Source organism: Salmo salar, chromosome ssa22 (genome assembly GCF_905237065.1).
Source record: "Salmo salar chromosome ssa22, Ssal_v3.1, whole genome shotgun sequence".
NCBI classification, from domain to species: Eukaryota; Metazoa; Chordata; class Actinopteri; order Salmoniformes; family Salmonidae; genus Salmo; species Salmo salar.
This window is the reverse complement of record NC_059463.1, coordinates 48,360,771-48,377,598: the sequence shown is the minus strand read 5'-3', so window position 1 is coordinate 48,377,598 and position 16,828 is coordinate 48,360,771. Positions and strand designations below refer to the sequence as shown.

The window sequence follows — 16,828 nt, the reverse complement described above, 5'->3', positions numbered from 1 at the left end:
ATTGGCCCAGCAACAACATACTAGGAAGTCATCGGCCCAGCAACAACAACAGAATGCTGGCACAGCTCCTTGTTCTGACCAGAATCTTTGCCAAGTCATCTTAAAAGCTTCAGTTAGTTGTTTACTCAGCAGGATTACTACCATCTGTTCCTCTCTCCCTCATCCCCCTCGTTTCCCCCTCATGTCTCCCTCTCCCTTTTTGTCCTGCACCTTGACCACCGGTCTCGCCCTCCGCTCTCTCTGTTATTTCTGTCTTCCTTTCACATTTTCCTATTTTCTTCTCCATTTCAAACCAATCAGGATGTCTCATTAAAAAACAAGGAAAGTCAGTCAATGTATATTTCTCCCATCACCCCTTTGGCCCTGATTCCCCTGTTGCTCTTCTCTTCCTCCTCTTCCTCCTCCTCCCATTCTTCCTCCTTTCTCGTACTTCCTTCTGCCCCCTCTACTCCTCCCATTCTACCTCCCTCGGACTCTCCATTTCCCCTCTCCCTCCCTCTGTTCCCCCCTCTCTCCCCCTCCTGTGCTATAGTGGTATGATGTAAAGACAATTATGTATCCATTACATTATGACATAATAATAATATACACTGAGTGTACAAAATATTAAGAACACCTGCTCATACCATGACATAGGCTGACCAGGTGAATCCAGGTGAAAGATATGATCCCTTATTGATGTCACTTGTTAAATCAATTTCAAATCAGTGTAGATGAAGGGGAGGAGACATTTGAGACATGGATTGTGTATGTGTGCCATTCAGAGGGTAAATGGGCAATGCCAAATATTGTGCCTTTGAAGGTGGTATGGTAGTTGGTGCCAGGCACACCTGTTTGTGTCAAGAGCTGCAATGCTGCTGGGTTTTTCACACTCAACAGTTTCCCGTGTGTATTAAGAATGGTCTACCATCCAAAGGACATCCAGCCAACTGTGGGAAGCATTGCAGTTAACACAGGCCAGCATCCCTGTGGAACGCTTTCGACACCTTGTCGAGTCCATGTCCAGACGAATTGAGGCTGTTCTGAGGGCTAAAGGGGATGCAACTAAATATTAGGAAGGTGTTCCTTATGTTTTGTACACTCAGTGTATTCTAAGTATGTACTATTTCTGTAACAGTATGCTATGCTGATAGTACATTGTATGTACACAACATTACCAAAATATGGAGTTGGTATACCAGCCTCCTCTCTTCTGGGAAGGCTTTCCACTAGATGTTGGAACATTGCTACGGGGACTTACTTCCATTCAGCCACGTGCGTTAGTGAGGTTGGGCACTGATGTTGTGTGATTAGGCCTGGCTCGCAGTCAGCGTTGCAATTAATCTCAAAGGTATTCGTTGAGGTCAGGGCTCTGTGCAGGCCAGTCAAGTTCTTCCACACGAACCTTGACAAACAATTTCTGTATGGACCTTGCTTTATGTGCTGAAACAGGGAAGGGCTTTCTCCAAACTGTTTCCACAAAGTTGGAAACACAGAATCGTTGAGAATGTCATTGAATGCTACATCGTTAAGATTTCCCTTCACTGGAACTAAGGGGCCTAGCCAGAAAACATGAAAACCAGCCACAGACCATTTATTCCTCCTCCACCAAACTTTACAGTTGGCACTATGCATCGGGGCAGGTAGCGTTCTCCTACCATCCGCCAAGCCCAGATTCGTCCGTCGGACTGCCAGATGGTGAAGCGTGATTCATCACTCCAGAGAATGCGTTTCCACTGCTGCAGAGTCGAATGGCGGCGAGCTTTACACCACTCCAGCCGATGCCTGGCATTGTACATGGTGCTTGTGGCTTGTGTGTGGCTGCTCAGTCACGGAAACCCATTTCATGAAGCTCCCGACAAACAGTTATTGTGCTGACGTTGCTTCCAGAGGCAGTTTGGAACTCGGCAGTCCCGTTCTGTGAACTTGTGTGGCATACCACTTTGCGGCTGAGCTGTTGTTGCTCCTTGATGTTTCCACTTCTCAAATCAGCACTTTCAGTTGACCGGGGCAGCTCTAGCAGGGCAGAAATGTGACGAACTGACTTGTTGAAAGTCACGGAGCTCTTCAGTAAGGCCATTCTACTGCCAAATTTTTCCTATGGCGATTTCATGGCTGTGTGCTCGATTTCATACACCTGTCAGCAACTTTTGTATCTATAGTGAATGTAATGATGCATCTATTATTGTATGATAATATAATGTATGTATACATTATGATTTACACTCAGTGACCAGTTTATTAGGTATCTATCAAGTACCGGGTCGGACCCACATTTGCCTCCAGAACAGCCTGAATTCTTTGGGAATCGCAACATTGCTCAATTGGTATCAAGGGACCTAACATGAGCCAGGAAAGCATTCCCCACACCATTACACCACCGCCACCAGCCTGTACCGTTAACAAGCAGGATGGAGTCATGGACTCATGCTGCTTACGCCAAGTCCTGATTCTGCCTTCAGCTTGAAGCCACAGAAACCTGGATTCGTTGGACCAGGCGATGTGTTTCCACTCCTCAGTTGTCCAGTGTTGGGGATCATGTGCCCATTGGAGCCGCTTCTTGTTTTTAGCTGATAGGAGTGGAACCTGATGTTGTCGTCTGCTGCAATAGCCCATCCCTGACAACGACTGACTAGTTGTGCGTTCTGAGGTGTCGCTCTGTGCCATAATTTGCCTGTTTGTGGCCCACCTGTTAGCTTGCACGATTCTTGCCATTCTCCTTCGATCTCTTTGATCAACCAGCTGTTTTCTCCCACAGGACTGCCACTGACTGGATGTTTTTGTTTGTTGCACCTTTCTCTGTAAACTCTAGACACTGTTGTGTGTGAAAAGCCCAGGAGGCCAGACGTTTCTGAGATACTGGAACCTGCTTGCCTGGCACCAACGATCATACCATGCTCAAAGCTTTATAAAGCAAGCCATGGCCACGTAATGATTTCTGTGAACGTAGTGGCGTACCTAATAAACTGGCCACTGAGTGTATAATAATATGTTAGTATCAATAAAGTATAGTATGATCATGTATTGTGTCTGGGCGATGGTAATGTATGTTTCAGTATGTGAGATGATATTAACATGTTGGTATGTAGGTGTGGCCTGCAGGCTCAGTGTTCACGCGGGGCCCAGGCAGGCCAGTGGCTGTGGAGCTTCGACATGAAGCAGCAGTGCCTCACCATCCACTCCCTCAGCCCCTCGAACATCAGCCGGCAGGAGAAGAGAAGTGTATGTCTGTGTGTTCGTGTGTCTGTGCGTATGTGTGTGTGCGTGCATGCGTGTGTGTTCAAGTACATGGGTATGTGAGCACATGCTTTTATACAGGGTTGTTCCTTCATGTTCACACTGTGTGAGGGTTAGTTTTAGCCTGGCTGGATCCTGGCTGGATCCTGGCTGGCAGTGTTTGCTTGTTTTACGTCCAGTGTCACAGGAGATCAGAGATGGTTATCATATACATTCTCCTTGCAGATCTGAGCCAGCTCGTTCTCGCTCTCTCTCTCTCTTACATCTTCTCCCTACCTCCCTCAGATCTCTCTCTCAGTCCTGGGCCTGGCCGTCCTAGAAGAGGACAAGTCGTACTCCTGTTTCTTTCACAACTCTGAGAGTCCTGCCACAGTCACAGACATGGGGGTCACCTGCCTCTCCCCTGACCCCCACAGGGTGCTGACTGGGCCCCCTGGACAAGGTGAGTTCCAAGGGGGCCAGATGGGTACTAGGCATGGAACTTGCTTCTCTATACTGTTTATACACACGCACGCACAGGGGCACACGTCATCATTTTAATGAAGTGTTAAACGTAAGGACCTGTCTCTCAGTAGTTCGTTAAAGTGTGTGTTGTGTTATACAGGCAGCAGTAGGTACAGTGTCCTTACAGAGCAGATGTATGTTGGATCCCAATCCTCTTTGTCTCCCAGTTTACACTGCAGGGAGTAATCTCCATGTCCGCCAGCCTGGCGAGCTCATCATTCAACTCATTCATCACGTGTGTTTCATGCAGGCTTCTATCTTTGGGCCTGGGAAATCATGGTATGGTTTGGCCTGGGAAATCATGGTATGGTTTGGCCTGGGAAAGCATGGTATGGTTTGGCCTGGGATAGTGCGGTTTGGTTTGGCCTGGGATAGTGCGGTTTAGTTTCGTTGTATGCTTGGAGCAATCGATTTGTTTTGGTTAGTCATTTCTGATGCATTATGGACATTAACTGTTCATGCACACGCACTAGTGAACTCCTATCTTGTCCCCCTTTCTTCCCTCCCTCCATCCACTTTTTTCTCTCACCCCCCATCTCTCACCCCCCATCTCTCACCCCCCATCTCTCACCCCCCCATCTCTCACCCCCCCATCTCTCACCCCCCCATCTCTCACCCCCCCATCTGTCTCCCCCCCATCTCTCACCCCCCCATCTGTCTCCCCCCCATCTCTCACCCCCCCATCTGTCTCCCTGGTTCCCATGAAAATGATTCCTGAAGAGAGGAGGTTTGTTGTGGTTCTCAGGCCGTGAGGGTTAGGTAGTTAACGTGAGGGTTAGGTAGTTAACGTGAGGGTTAGGTAGTTAACGTGAGGGTTAGGTAGTTAACGTGAGGGTTAGGTAGTTAACGTGAGGGTTAGGTTGTTAACGTGAGGGTTAGGTAGTTAACGTGAGGGTTAGGTAGTTAACGTGAGGGTTAGGTTGTTAACGTGAGGGTTAGGTAGTTAACGTGAGGGTTAGGTTGTTAACGTGAGGGTTAGGTTGTTAACGTGAGGGTTAGGTAGTTAACGTGAGGGTTAGGTTGTTAACGTGAGGGTTAGGTTGTTAACGTGAGGGTTAGGTAGTTAACGTGAGGGTTAGGTAGTTAACGTGAGGGTTAGGTAGTTAACGTGAGGGCTAGGTAGTTAACGTGAGGGTTAGGTAGTTAACGTGAGGGTTAGGTTGTTAACGTGAGGGTTAGGTTGTTAACGTGAGGGTTAGGTAGTTAACGTGAGGGTTAGGTAGTTAACGTGAGGGTTAGGTTGTTAACGTGAGGGTTAGGTAGTTAACGTGAGGGTTAGGTAGTTAACGTGAGGGTTAGGTAGTTAACGTGAGGGCTAGGTTGTTAACGTGAGGGCTAGGTAGTTAACGTGAGGGCTAGGTAGTTAACGTGAGGGTTAGGTAGTTAACGTGAGGGCTAGGTAGTTAACGTGAGGGCTAGGTAGTTAACGTGAGGGTTAGGTTGTTAACATGAGGGTTAGGTTGTTAACGTGAGGGTTAGGTAGTTAACGTGAGGGTTAGGTAGTTAACGTGAGGGTTAGGTAGTTAACGTGAGGGTTAGGTTGTTAACGTGAGGGTTAGGTTGTTAACGTGAGGGTTAGGTTGTTAACGTGAGGGTTAGGTAGTTAACGTGAGGGTTAGGTAGTTAACGTGAGGGTTAGGTAGTTAACGTGAGGGTTAGGTAGTTAACGTGAGGGTTAGGTAGTTAACATGAGGGTTAGGTTGTTAACGTGAGGGTTAGGTAGTTAACGTTAACGTGAGGGTTAGGTAGTTAACGTGAGGGTTAGGTAGTTAACGTGAGGGTTAGGTAGTTAACGTGAGGGTTAGGTTGTTAACGTGAGGGCTAGGTAGTTAACGTGAGGGCTAGGTAGTTAACGTGAGGGTTAGGTAGTTAACGTGAGGGTTAGGTAGTTAACGTGAGGGCTAGGTAGTTAACGTGAGGGCTAGGTAGTTAACGTGAGGGCTAGGTAGTTAACGTGAGGGTTAGGTAGTTAACGTGAGGGTTAGGTAGTTAACGTGAGGGTTAGGTTGTTAACGTGAGGGTTAGGTAGTTAACGTGAGGGCTAGGTAGTTAACGTGAGGGTTAGGTTGTTAACGTGAGGGTTAGGTAGTTAACGTGAGGGTTAGGTAGTTAACGTGAGGGTTAGGTAGTTAACGTGAGGGTTAGGTTGTTAACGTGAGGGTTAGGTAGTTAACGTGAGGGTTAGGTTGTTAACGTGAGGGTTAGGTAGTTAACGTGAGGGTTAGGTAGTTAACGTGAGGGTTAGGTAGTTAACGTGAGGGTTAGGTTGTTAACGTGAGGGTTAGGTAGTTAACATGAGGGCTAGGTAGTTAACGTGAGTGAGGGTTAGGTAGTTAACGTGAGGGTTAGGTAGTTAACGTGAGGGCTAGGTAGTTAACGTGAGGGTTAGGTTGTTAACGTGAGGGTTAGGTAGTTAACGTGAGGGTTAGGTAGTTAACGTGAGGGTTAGGTAGTTAACGTGAGGGTTAGGTAGTTAACGTGAGGGTTAGGTAGTTAACGTGAGGGTTAGGTAGTTAACGTGAGGGTTAGGTAGTAAGTTAACGTGAGGGTTAGGTAGTTAACGTGAGGGTTAGGTAGTTAACGTGAGGGTTAGGTAGTTAACGTGAGGGTTAGGTAGTTAACGTGAGGGTTAGGTAGTTAACGTGAGGGTTAGGTAGTTAACGTGAGGGTTAGGTAGTTAGGGACGTGAGGGATCGGTTGTTAACGTGAGGGTTAGGTTGTTAACGTGAGGGTTAGGTAGTTAACGTGAGGGTTAGGTTGTTAACGTGAGGGTTAGGTAGTTAACGTGAGGGTTAGGTAGTTAACGTGAGGGTTAGGTTGTTAACGTGAGGGTTAGGTAGTTAACGTGAGGGTTAGGTTGTTAACGTGAGGGTTAGGTTGTTAACGTGAGGGTTAGGTTGTTAACGTGAGGGTTAGGTTGTTAACGTGAGGGTTAGGTAGTTAACGTGAGGGCTAGGTAGTTAACGTGAGGGCTAGGTAGTTAACGTGAGGGCTAGGTAGTTAACGTGAGGGCTAGGTAGTTAACGTGAGGGCTAGGTAGTTAACGTGAGGGCTAGGTAGTTAACGTGAGGGCTAGGTAGTTAACGTGAGGGCTAGGTAGTTAACGTGAGGGCTAGGTAGTTAACGTGAGGGCTAGGTAGTTAACGTGAGGGCTAGGTAGTTAACGTGAGGGTTAGGTAGTTAACGTGAGGGTTAGGTAGTTAACGTTAACGTGAGGGTTAGGTAGTTAACGTGAGGGTTAGGTAGTTAACGTGAGGGTTAGGTAGTTAACGTGAGGGCTAGGTAGTTAACGTGAGGGTTAGGTAGTTAACGTGAGGGTTAGGTAGTTAACGTGAGGGTTAGGTAGTTAACGTGAGGGTTAGGTAGTTAACGTGAGGGTTAGGTAGTTAACGTGAGGGTTAGGTAGTTAACGTGAGGGTTAGGTTGTTAACGTGAGGGTTAGGTTGTTAACGTGAGGGTTAGGTTGTTAACGTGAGGGTTAGGTAGTTAACGTGAGGGTTAGGTAGTTAACGTGAGGGTTAGGTAGTTAACGTGAGGGTTAGGTAGTTAACGTGAGGGTTAGGTAGTTAACGTGAGGGTTAGGTAGTTAACGTGAGGGTTAGGTAGTTAACGTGAGGGTTAGGTAGTTAACGTGAGGGTTAGGTAGTTAACGTGAGGGTTAGGTTGTTAACGTGAGGGTTAGGTTGTTAACGTGAGGGTTAGGTAGTTAACGTGAGGGTTAGGTAGTTAACGTGAGGGTTAGGTAGTTAACGTGAGGGTTAGGTAGTTAACGTGAGGGTTAGGTAGTTAACGTGAGGGTTAGGTAGTTAACGTGAGGGTTAGGTTGTTAACGTGAGGGTTAGGTAGTTAACGTGAGGGTTAGGTTGTTAACGTGAGGGTTAGGTAGTTAACGTGAGGGTTAGGTTGTTAACGTGAGGGTTAGGTAGTTAACGTGAGGGTTAGGTAGTTAACGTGAGGGTTAGGTTGTTAACGTGAGGGTTAGGTAGTTAACGTGAGGGTTAGGTTGTTAACGTGAGGGTTAGGTAGTTAACGTGAGGGTTAGGTAGTTAACGTGAGGGTTAGGTAGTTAACGTGAGGGTTAGGTAGTTAACGTGAGGGTTAGGTAGTTAACGTGAGGGTTAGGTAGTTAACGTGAGGGTTAGGTTGTTAACGTGAGGGTTAGGTTGTTAACGTGAGGGTTAGGTAGTTAGGCCCATCTGCCTGGGGTTATTAGTGAATAGAGAGAGACTTGCACTGATCCCACATGTATTACAGGGAGATCTGTGCGTTTGTGCGAGCGTGTGGGCGTTTGTATGATCTGCAGATGGTTCGGATAGAATCTCAGGAGTAACGAGTCCAGTCATGGGATGTTATCATGGTTTAGTTCATGGTCTCAACAATTAAGTCAAGACGTTAAGTCGGTTTAAGTCTAGTTAAGATTCTCTTATCTAGAGCGACTTACAATTAGGGTGATTAAAACAAGGAAGATCACCTTAAAACGTCAAGATTGTGAATTGATAAAATCTAATTGCATACAGTAACCCAGCTCCAAGGAAAAATACTTTTTATGTGTACAAATGAGTGCTAAGTGTGTGTACTTGGCAAGTGAGGGTACAGGTAACTGCCAGAATAAAGGAAACACTTGACTAAATGAGGGAGACAAAGTATATTGAAAGCAGATGTTTCCACACAGGTGTGGTTCCTGAGTTAATTAAGCAAAATGCCGGGCAGCCCATTATTTTGCCATTATATTTTGGCTACAATGGCTATGCCCCCATAGGATGACAACTCCCCCATCCAAAGGGTACAAGTGATCACTGAATGCTTTGATGAGCATGAAAATGATGTAAACCATATGCCATGGCTGTATCAGTCACCAGATCTCAACCCAAGAATAAGAATTTCCCCTAGAAGAATGGTGTCGCATCCCTCACCTAGAGTTCCAGACACTTGTAGCATCTATGCCAAGGTACATGTGTGTCTCTGTCAGTGTTGCTCACACAGTGAGTTCAACAGACCTGAATTCTTCACTTTGGGCTGTTTAGGCTTTGTAGCTGCAGATGGATTTCATTACAACTCTGTTATGTCTCTCAACTCGGCAAAGAACACTCTGTTTATATCCCAAATGGCACCCTATTCCCTACATACAGCACCCTATACAGTTCCTTTGGAAAGTTTTCAGACCCCTTAACTTTTTCCACATTTTGTTAGGTTACAACCTTATTCTAAAATGAAATGGTTTTTTCCCTCATCAATCTGCAAACAATACCCCATAATGACGAAGCAAAAACAGTTAAAAAGTTTTTATATATATATTACATTTACATACGTATTCAGACCCTTTACTTTGTTGAAGCATCTTTGCCAGCGATTACAGCCTTGAGTCTTCTTGGGTATGACGCTACAAGCTTGGCACACCTGTATTTCGGGAGTTTCTCCCATTCTTCTCTGCAGATCCTCTCAAGCTCTGTCAGGTTGGATGGGGAGCGTTGCTGCACAGCTATTTTCAGGTCTCTCTAGAGATGTTCGATCGGGTTCAAGTCCGGGCTCTGGCTGGGCCACTCAAGGACATTCAGAGACTTGTCCAGAAGCCACTACTGCGTTGTCTTGGCTGTGTGCTTAGGGTTGTTGTCCTGTTGGAAGGTGAACCTTCTCCCCAGTCTGAGGTCCTGAGTGCTCTGGAGGTTTTCATTAAGGATCTCTCTGTACTTTTCTCCATGGGATGGTGCCAGGTTTCCTCCAGACGTGACACTTGGCATTCAGGCCAAAGAGTTCAATCTTGGTTTCATCAGACCAGAGAATCTTGTTTCTCATGGTCTGAGAGTCTTTAGGTGCCTTTTGTCAAACTCCAAGCGGGCTGTCATGTGCCTTTAACTGACCAGTGTCTTCCGTCTGGCCACTCTACCATAAAGGCCTGATTGGTGGAGTGCTGCAGAGATGGTTGTCCTTCTGGAAGGTTCTCCCATCTCCACAGAGGAACTCCAGAGCTCTGTCAGAGTGACCATCAGGTTCTTGGTCACCTCCCTGACCAAGGTCCTTCTCCCCTGTTGCTCAGTTTGGCCGGGCAGCCAGCTCTAGGATGAGTCTTGGTGGTTCAAACTTCTTCCATTTAAGAATGATGGAGGCCACTGTGTTCTTGGGGACCTTCAATTCTGCAGAAATGTTTTGGTACCCTTCCTCAGATCTGTGCCTCGACACAATCCTGTCTCAGAGCTCTATGGACAATTCCTTCAACCTCATGGCTTTGTTTTTGCTCTGACATGCACTGTCAACTGTGGGACCTTATATAGACAGGTGTGTGAATTCCAAATCATGTCCAATCAATTGAAATTTACCACAGGTGGCCTCCAATCAAGTTGTAGAAACATCTCAAGGATGATCAATGGAAACAGGATGCACCTGACCTCAATTTCAAGTCTCATAACAAAGGGTCTGAATACTTATGTAAATAAGGTATTTTTGTTTTTTGCAGAAATGTTTAAACATCTGTTTTCGCTTTGTCATTATGGGGTATTGTGTGTAGATTACTGTAATGTAATAAAATGTGGAAAGGGTCAAGGGGTCTGAATACTTTCAGAAGGTACTGTAGTGTACTACTGTTGACCAGGGCCCATAGGGAATAAGGTGCCATTTGGGACACAACCCATCACTCTCCTGTTCTCGACCTCCTCAAACTGTTCTGAACAACAGTGCTTTTTTTCAGACATACAGACATGGTCAAGTCTCACACTCATTTTCAAATCTTCATAAGACAAATATTTTCACATATTCTTTTTAGAAGGCTTGGCACTGTGTTGGGTAGGGATCCTAAGGAGGTAAGACGTAACATTTCATATGATTTATTGTTTTTCTCTTTTCTCATTCTCTCCGTTTCTCTCTCTCCTCAGATTTTGTCACGGTCACCCTGTCCCTGCGCTTCGGTGACGTGGTCGTCACGGCGACAGAGTTCACCTTCTACGACTGTACTGCCGTCAAGCAGCTGTCTGGGAGCGTCCCGTGAGTTAACCTATCTCTCCCTCTGTTACCCACTCTCGCTCTCTCCCTATCTCTTTCTCTCCTCTCTGCTCTCTTTAGGACTCTCTCTCCCTATCTCTTTCTCTCCTCTCTGCTCTCTTTAGGACTCTCTCTCCCTATCTCTTTCTCTCCTCTCTGCTCTCTTTAGGACTCTCTCTCCCTATCTCTTTCTCTCCTCTCTGCTCTCTTTAGGACTCTCTCTCCCTATCTCTTTCTCTCCTCTCTGCTCTCTTTAGGACTCTCTCCCTATCTCTTTCTCTCCTCTCTGCTCTCTTTAGGACTCTCTCCCTATCTCTTTCTCTCCTCTCTGCTCTCTTTAGGACTCTCTCCCTATCTCTTTCTCTCCTCTCTGCTCTCTTTAGGACTCTCTCTCCCTATCTCTTTCTCTCCTCTCTGCTCTCTTTAGGACTCTCTCTCCCTATTTTACATTCTCACAATTTTTCTGGCTCGCTCTCTGGCTCGCTCTCTGGCTCGCTCTGGCTCGCTCTCTGGCTCGCTCTGGCTCGCTCGCTCTGTCTGTCTCTGTCTGTCTCGCTCTGTCTGTCTGTCTCGCTCTGTCTGTCTGTCTCGCTCGCTCGCTCTGTCTGGCTCGCTCGCTCGCTCACTTTGTCTGTCTCGCTCGCTCTGTCTGTCTCGCTCGCTCTGTCTGTCTGTCTGTCTGTCTCGCTCGCTCGCTCTGTCTGTCTGTCTCGCTCGCTCGCTCTGTCTGTCTGTCTCGGCTCGCTCTGTCTGTCTGTCTCGTCTGTCTCGCTCGCTCGCTTCTGTCTCGTCTGTCTCGCTGCTCTGTCTCGCTCGCTCTGTCTGTCTCGCTCGCTCTGTCTGTCTGTCTGTCTGTCTCGCTCGCTCGCTCTGTCTGTCTGTCTCGCTCGCTCTGTCTGTCTCGCTCGCTCTGTCTGTCTGTCTGTCTGTCTCGCTCGCTCGCTCTGTCTGTCTGTCTCGCTCGCTCTGTCTGTCTCGTCTCGCTCTGTCTGTCTCGCTCGCTCTGTCTGTCTCGCTCGCTCTGTCTGTCTCGCTCGCTCTGTCTGTCTCGCTCGCTCTGTCTGTCTCGCTCGCTCTGTCTGTCTGTCTGTCTCGCTCGCTCTCTGTCTGTCTGTCTGTCTCGCTCTCTCTGTCTGTCTGTCTGTCTCGCTCTCTCTGTCTGTCTGTCTGTCTCGCTCTCTCTGTCTGTCTGTCTGTCTGTCTCGCTCTCTCTGTCTGTCTGTCTGTCTCGCTCTCTCTGTCTGTCTGTCTGTCTCGCTCTCTCTGTCTGTCTGTCTGTCTCGCTCTCTCTGTCTGTCTGTCTGTCTCGCTCTCTCTGTCTGTCTGTCTGTCTCGCTCTCTCTCTGTCTGTCTGTCTGTCTCGCTCTCTCTGTCTGTCTGTCTGTCTCGCTCTCTCTGTCTGTCTGTCTGTCTCGCTCTCTCTGTCTGTCTGTCTGTCTCGCTCTCTCTGTCTGTCTGTCTGTCTCGCTCTCTCTGTCTGTCTGTCTGTCTGTCTCGCTCTCTGTCTGTCTGTCTGTCTGTCTGTCTCGCTCTCTCTGTCTGTCTGTCTGTCTGTCTCGCTCTCTCTGTCTGTCTGTCTGTCTCGCTCTCTCTGTCTGTCTGTCTGTCTGTCTCGCTCTCTCTGTCTGTCTGTCTGTCTGTCTCGCTCTCTCTGTCTGTCTGTCTGTCTCGCTCTCTCTGTCTGTCTGTCTGTCTCGCTCTCTCTGTCTGTCTGTCTGTCTCGCTCTCTCTGTCTGTCTGTCTCGCTCGCTCTGTCTGTCTGTCTGTCTCGCTCGCTCTGTCTGTCTGTCTGGCTCGCTCTGCTCTGTCTGTCTGGCTCGCTCGCTCTGTCTGTCTGTCTCTGTCTGGCTCTCTCGCTCTGTCTGTCTGTCTCTGTCTGGCTCGCTTCGCTTCTGTCTGTCTGTCTCTGTCTGGCTCGCTCGCTTGTCTGTCTGTCTGGCTCGCTCTGTCTGTCTGTCTGGCTCGCTCTGCTCTGTCTGTCTGGCTCGCTCTGTCTGTCTGTCTGGCTCGCTTCTGTCTGTCTGTCTGTCTGTCTGTCTGTCTGTCTGGCTCGCCTGTCTCTCTCTCTCTCTCTCTCTCTCTCTCTCTCTGTCTGTCTGTCTGTCTGTCTGTCTGTCTGTCTGTCTGTCTCGTCTGTCTGTCTGTCTGTCTGTCTCGTCTGTCTGTCTGTCGCTGCTCGCTGTCTGTCTCGTCTGCTCTGTCTGTCTGGCTCGCTGTCTGTCTGTCTCGTCTGTCTGTCTGTCTGTCTCGTCTGTCTGTCTGTCTGTCTGTCTCGCTCTGTCTGTCTGTCTGTCTCGCTCTCTGTCTGTCTGTCTCGTCTGTCTGTCTGTCTGTCTGTCTCGTCTGTCTGTCTGTCTGTCTGTCTGTCTGTCTTCGTCTGTCTGTCGCTCTGTCTGTCTGGCTCGCTGTCTGTCTGGCTCTGTCTGTCTGTCTGGCTCTCTCTGTCTCGTCTGTCTGCTCTGTCTGCTCTGTCTGTCTGTCTCGCTTGTCTGTCTGTCTGGCTCGCTCGTCTGTCTGTCTGGCTCTCGCTGTCTGTCTGTCTGTCTCGTCTGCTTCTGTCTGTCTGGCTCCTGTCTGTCTGTCTGGCTCGCTCGCTCTGTCTGTCTGGCTTCTGTCTGTCTGTCTGGCTCGCTCGCTCTGTCTGTCTGGCTCGCTCTGTCTGTCTGGCTCGCTCTGTCTGTCTGGCTCGCTCTGTCTGTCTGGCTTCTGTCTGTCTGTCTGGCTCTGTCTGGCTGGCTGTCTGTCTGTCTGTCTGGCTGTCTGGCTGTCTGTCTGTCTCGCTCGCTCTGTCTGTCTGTCTGTCTCGCTCTCTGTCTGTCTGTCTCGCTCGCTCTCTGTCTGTCTGTCTCGCTCTCTGTCTCTCTGTCTGGCTCGCTCTCTGTCTGTCTGTCTCGCTCGTTCTCTCTGTCTGTCTGTCTCGCTCTCTCTGTCTGTCTGTCTGGCTCGCTCTGTCTGTCTGTCTCGCTCGTTCTCTCTGTCTGTCTGTCTCGCTCTTTCTGTCTGTCTGGCTGGCTCGCTCTGTCTGTCTGGCTCGCTCTGTCTGTCTGTCTGTCTGGCTCGCTCTGTCTGTCTGTCTGTCTGGCTCGCTCTGTCTGTCTGTCTGTCTGGCTCGCTCTGTCTGTCTGTCTGTCTGGCTCTGTCTGTCTGTCTGGCTCGCTCTGTCTGTCTGGCTCGCTTCGCTCTGTCTGTCTGTCTCGCTCGCTTCTGTCTGTCTGTCTCGCTCGCTCTCTGTCTGTCTGTCTGTCGTCTCGCTTTCTGTCTGTCTGTCTCGCTCTCTCTGTCTGTCTGTCTCGCTCGCTCTGTCTGTCTGGCTCGCTCGCTCTGTCTGTCTGGCTGGCTCGCTCTGTCTGTCTGGCTCGCTCTGTCTGGCTCGCTCTGTCTGGCTCGCTCTGTCTGTCTGGCTCTGTCTGTCTGTCTGTCTCGCTCTCTCGCTCTGTCTGGCTCGCTCGCTCTGTCTGTCTGTCTCGCTCGCTCTGTCTGTCTCGCTCGCTCTCTGTCTGTCTGTCTCGCTCTCTGTCTCTCTGTCTGGCTCGCTCTGTCTGTCTGTCTGGCTCGCTCTCTGTCTGTCTGGCTCGCTCTCTGTCTGTCTGGCTCGCTCTCTGTCTGTCTGTCTCGCTCTCTGTCTGTCTGGCTCGCTCTCTGTCTGTCTGGCTCTCTCGCTCTGTCTGTCTGTCTCTGTCTGGCTCTCTCGCTCTGTCTGTCTGTCTCTGTCTGGCTCGCTCGCTCTGTCTGTCTGTCTCTGTCTGTCTCGCTCGCTCTGTCTGTCTGTCTGGCTCGCTCTGTCTGTCTGTCTGGCTCGCTCTGTCTGTCTGTCTGGCTCGCTCTCTCTGTCTGTCTGGCTCTGTCTGTCTGTCTGTCTGTCTGTCTGTCTGTCTGGCTTCTCGCTTCTCTCTCTCTCTCTCTCTCTCTCTCTCTGTCTGTCTGTCTGTCTGTCTGTCTCGTCTGTCTGTCTGTCTGTCTCGTCTGTCTGTCTGTGTCTGCTCTGTCTGTCTGGCTCTGTCTGTCTGTCTCGCTGCTCTCTGTCTGTCTCGCTCGCCGCTCTCTGTCTGCTCTGCTGCTCTGGCTCGTCTCTGCTCGTCTGTCTGGTCTCGCTCTCTCTGTCTGTCTGTCTCGCTCTCTCTGTCTGTCTGTCTCGCTTCTCTGTCTGTCTGTCTCGCTCTCTGTCTGTCTGTCTCGCTGCTCTGTCTGTCTGTCTCGCTCTGTCTGTCTGCTCGCTGTCGCTTCTGTCTGTCTGGCTCGCTCTGTCTCGTCTCGTCTCTGTCTGTCTGGCTCTGTCTGTCTGTCTGGCTCTCTGTCTGTCTGTCTCGCTTGCTCGTCTGTCTGGCTTCGCTTCTCTCGCTTCTGTCTGTCTCGCTTTCTGTCTGTCTGTCTGGCTCGCCGTGTCTGTCTGTCTGGCTCGCTCGCTCTGTCTGTCTGTCTCGCTGCTCTGTCTGTCTGGCTCGCCGCCTGTCTGTCTGTCTGTCTCGCCGCTCTGTCTGTCTGTCTCGCTCGCTTCTGTCTGTCTGGCTTCGCTCTGTCTGTCTGGCTCGCTTGTCTGTCTGGCTCTCGCTTCTGTCTGTCTGGCTCGCTCTCGTCTGTCTGTCTGGCTCGTCTGGCTCTGTCTGTCTGTCTGGCTGTCTGTCTGGCTGTCTGGCTGGCTGGCTGTCTGTCTGCTCGCTCTGTCTGTCTGGCTCTCTCTGTCTGTCTGTCTGGCTCTCTCTGTCTGTCTGTCTGGCTCGCTTCGTCTGTCTGTCTGTCTCGCTCGCTCTGTCTCGTCTGTCTGTCTCGCGTCTGTCTGTCTGTCTCGCTCGCTTCTGTCTGTCTGTCTGTCTCGCCGCTTGTCTGTCTGTCTGTCTCGCCGTCGCTCTCTGTCTGTCTGTCTCGCTCTCGTCTCTCTGTCTGGCTCGCTTTCTGTCTGTCTGTCTCGCTCGCTTTCTGTCTGTCTGTCTGTCTCGCTTTCTCTGTCTGTCTGTCTGGCTGTCGCTCTGTCTGTCTGGCTCGCTCTGTCTGTCTGTCTGTCTGGCTTCGCTCTGTCTGTCTGTCTGTCTGGCTCGCGCTCTGTCTGTCTGTCTGTCTGGCTCGCTTGTCTGTCTGTCTGTCTGTCTGTCTGTCTGTCTCGGCTTCGCTTGTCTGTCTGGTCTCGCTCGCTCTGTCTGTCTGTCTCGCTCGCTCTGTCTCTGTCTGTCTCGCTCGCTCTGTCTGTCTGTCTGTCTCGCTTGTCTGTCTGTCTCGTCTCGCTTCTCTGTCTGTCTGTCTCGCTCTGTCTGTCTGGCTCGCTCTCGCTCTGTCTGTCTGGCTGTCCTGTCTGTCTGTCTCGCTCTCTGTCTGGCTCGCTCTGTCTGGCTTTCCTTGTCTGTCTGGTCTCGCTTCTGTCTGTCTGGCTCGCTTCTGTCTGTCTGGTCTCGCTTTCGTCTGTCTGTCTGTCTCGCTCGCTCTGTCTCGTCTGTCTGTCTCGCTTCGTCTGTCTGTCTGGTTTCGCTTTCTGTCTGTCTGGCTTCGCTCTGTCTGTCTGGTCTCGCTTTCTGTCTGTCTGGCTTCGCTTCTCTGTCTGTCTGGTCTCGCTCTGTCTGTCTGGCTCGTCTGTCTGTCTGGCTCGCTCTGTCTGTCTGTCTTTCGCTGTCTGTCTGGCTTGCTCTCTCTCTGTCTGTCTGTCTCGCTTTCTGTCTGTCTGTCTGTCTCGCTTTCTGTCTGTCTGTCTGTCTCGCTCTCTCTGTCTGTCTGTCTCGCTTTCTGTCTGTCTGTCTCGCTCTGTCTGTCTGTCTGTCTCGCTCTCTCTGTCTGTCTGTCTCGCCTCTCTGTCTGTCTGTCTCGCTCTGTCTGTCTGTCTGCTCTCGCTTTCTGTCTGTCTGTCTCGCTTCTGTCTGTCTGTTCGCTCTGTCTGGCTCGCTCTGTCTGGCTCGCTTCTGTCTGTCTGGCTCGTCTGTCTGTCTGTCTGTCTGGCTCGCTCTGTCTGTCTGTCTGTCTGGCTCGCTTCTGTCTGTCTGTCTGGCTCGCTCTGTCTGTCTGTCTGGCTCGCTCTGTCTGTCTGTCTCGTCTGGCTCGCTCTGTCTGTCTGTCTGTCTCGCTCGCTTCTGTCTGTCTGTCTCGCTCTGCTCTGTTCGTCTGTCTGTCTCGCTGTCTGTCTGTCTGTCTGTCTCGCTTCTGTCTGTCTGTCTGG

At 49.9% G+C, this 16,828-nt stretch overlaps 1 protein-coding gene across 2 annotated transcripts in view; it reads left to right on the top strand.

The window, feature by feature from the left end:
- LOC106583629 (plexin-B1) overlaps window positions 1-16,828 on the top strand; it is a 265,716-nt gene that overhangs the window by 184,150 nt on the left and 64,738 nt on the right. For both annotated transcript variants that reach the window (XM_014168018.2, XM_045705108.1), the window contains exons 8-10: window positions 3,069-3,201; window positions 3,502-3,658; window positions 10,587-10,695. In XM_014168018.2, the coding sequence (XP_014023493.1) occupies window positions 3,069-3,201; window positions 3,502-3,658; window positions 10,587-10,695 (399 nt within the window). The remainder of the gene's footprint in view (window positions 1-3,068; window positions 3,202-3,501; window positions 3,659-10,586; window positions 10,696-16,828) is intronic.